This window comes from Myotis brandtii, unplaced genomic scaffold (genome assembly GCF_000412655.1).
Source record: "Myotis brandtii unplaced genomic scaffold, ASM41265v1 scaffold51, whole genome shotgun sequence".
In the NCBI taxonomy this organism is placed as follows: Eukaryota; Metazoa; Chordata; class Mammalia; order Chiroptera; family Vespertilionidae; genus Myotis; species Myotis brandtii.
Genome location: NW_005369442.1, coordinates 3,204,281 through 3,206,205, shown reverse-complemented (window position 1 = coordinate 3,206,205; position 1,925 = coordinate 3,204,281). Strand labels below are relative to the sequence as shown.

Genomic DNA, 1,925 nt, shown 5'->3' with positions numbered 1-1,925 from the left:
TTTTTTTTGTTAAATGGCATTTAAATATATAAAATAAATATCAAAAATATAAGTCTTTGTTTTACTATGGTTACAAATATCAAATAATTTCTATATGTGACACGGCACCAGCGTTAAGTTAGGATTTTTCAAAATGCTGACACGCCGAGCTCAAAAGGTTCGCCATCACTGTTCCTAGGTCCTCTCAGAGTGATTCTTTGGGGTTAGTGCCTTGTACCCTATGGGTAGAGAAGAAAATGACAGGGTTGGGGCTTTCACCCTCATTGTTTTTTTTCATTTAGCTTTAAAAATGATTACATAAATATTGCCCAAGAAGGACTGTAATATACAAAGTCATAGGACTTTTTTTAAAGATATGTTTTTACTGGAGGCCAGGTGCATGAAAATCGTACACTGGAGGGGGGAGGTCTCAGCCCAACCTGCGCCCTCTTGCAGTCCGGCAGACCTCAGGGGATGTCCAACTGATGGCTTAGGCCCACTCCCCACTTAAGCCACCAGTCGGACATCCTTAGCGCTGCTGCGGAGGCGGGAGAGGCTCCCGCCACCACTGCTGCGCTCGCCAGCCATGAGCCTGGCTCAGGGCTTCTGGCTGGGCAATGTTCCCCCATGGGAGCACACTGACCACCGGGGGCAGCTCCTGTGTTGAGCATCTGCCCCTGGTGGTCAGTGCACATCATAGTGACTGGTCATTCTGCTGTTAGGTCGATTTGCATATTAGCCTTTTATTATATAGGATTGATTTTTAGAGAGAGAGTAAGGGAGAGGGATAGAGAGATAGAAACATTGATGAGAGAGAAACATCATCGATCAACTGCCTCCTGCACACCCCCTATTAAGAATCGAGCCCACAACCCAGTATCCTGACTGGGAATCGAACCAGTGACCTCTTGGTTCCTGAGTCGATGTCCAACTGCTGAGCCATACTGAACAGGCTGACATGGGTCTTTTTAATGTAAGTACTGGGACAGTGTCAGTATGCTAGGTAATAAATGTGTTTTTATGGTTGTTCAATTTGCAGGGAAGATGGTCATGATATAAAAATAATCCGAAATGGACCGTGCTGATGGAGCATTTTACAGAAGAGAAATTGGAGAAACCACCTTCAACTACACACTAGATGAACTGCATTTTCTCTTTTTCTCTTTTCCTATGTTTCTTTGCATGAGATTTGTTAACTCACGTTTTCCGAGAGGAGATGTGGAAGACAACCATGTGCAGTAACTGATGATTAAAGCAAAACACAAAACAAAACAAAATCGTTGTTTCTTGGCTTTTGCCCCTTGAGTCAAGCTTATTGCTCAGGTGGCTTGTGCATTGCTTTATTTAGTTGGAATAAAGTCAGCATTGTTCAATTATTGCTGTTCTCTGTTGACTATCCATTCTCACTCAGCAGCAGCCTCTGGGTGGCTCATTTCCTCTCAAGAAAAGGTGAATTTCACAATGGGAGAAGTGGAGTCATTGTTGAGAGGCAAGATTAATTTTAGTTCACCATCTCCCTGCATCTTGGGTAGGGATATGTAACTAGCACCGTGTTCTGCACATGGCAAATAACTGAAATACATGGAGCTGACTGTAACCTGAGCTGGTAAAGTCAAAGAATTATGCAAGTAAAATATGTATGCCCTGGTGGGTTTGGCTCAGTGGATAGAGCATTGACCCGAGGACTGAAGGGTCCTGGGTTGAAATCCAGTCAAGGGCATGTCCCTGGGTTGCAGGCTCAATCCCTGGTCCCAGTTGGGGTGCTTGCGGGAGACAACCAATTGATGTGTCTCTCTCACATGGATGTTTCTCTCTCTGTCTCCCTCCCTCCCTCCCACTCTCTCTAAAATATCAATGGGAAAATATCCTTAGGTGAGGATAAAAAATAAAATTTAAAAATATTTACTAGATTCAATAACTCCTTTAAAAATATATATTAATCTTAG

General features: G+C 43.3%; 1 protein-coding gene across 4 annotated transcripts in view; it reads left to right on the top strand.

Moving 5' to 3' along the window:
* Positions 1–1,337, top strand: part of SPINK2 (serine peptidase inhibitor, Kazal type 2 (acrosin-trypsin inhibitor)) — a 26,811-nt gene extending 25,474 nt beyond the window's left edge. For all 4 annotated transcript variants that reach the window (XM_014548469.1, XM_014548468.1, XM_005877175.2 and 1 more), the window contains one exon: positions 1,019–1,337. In XM_014548469.1, coding sequence (XP_014403955.1) covers positions 1,019–1,064 — 46 coding nt within the window. In that variant the 3' untranslated portion in view covers positions 1,065–1,337. The remainder of the gene's footprint in view (positions 1–1,018) is intronic.
* Positions 1,338–1,925: the final 588 nt, after the last annotated feature.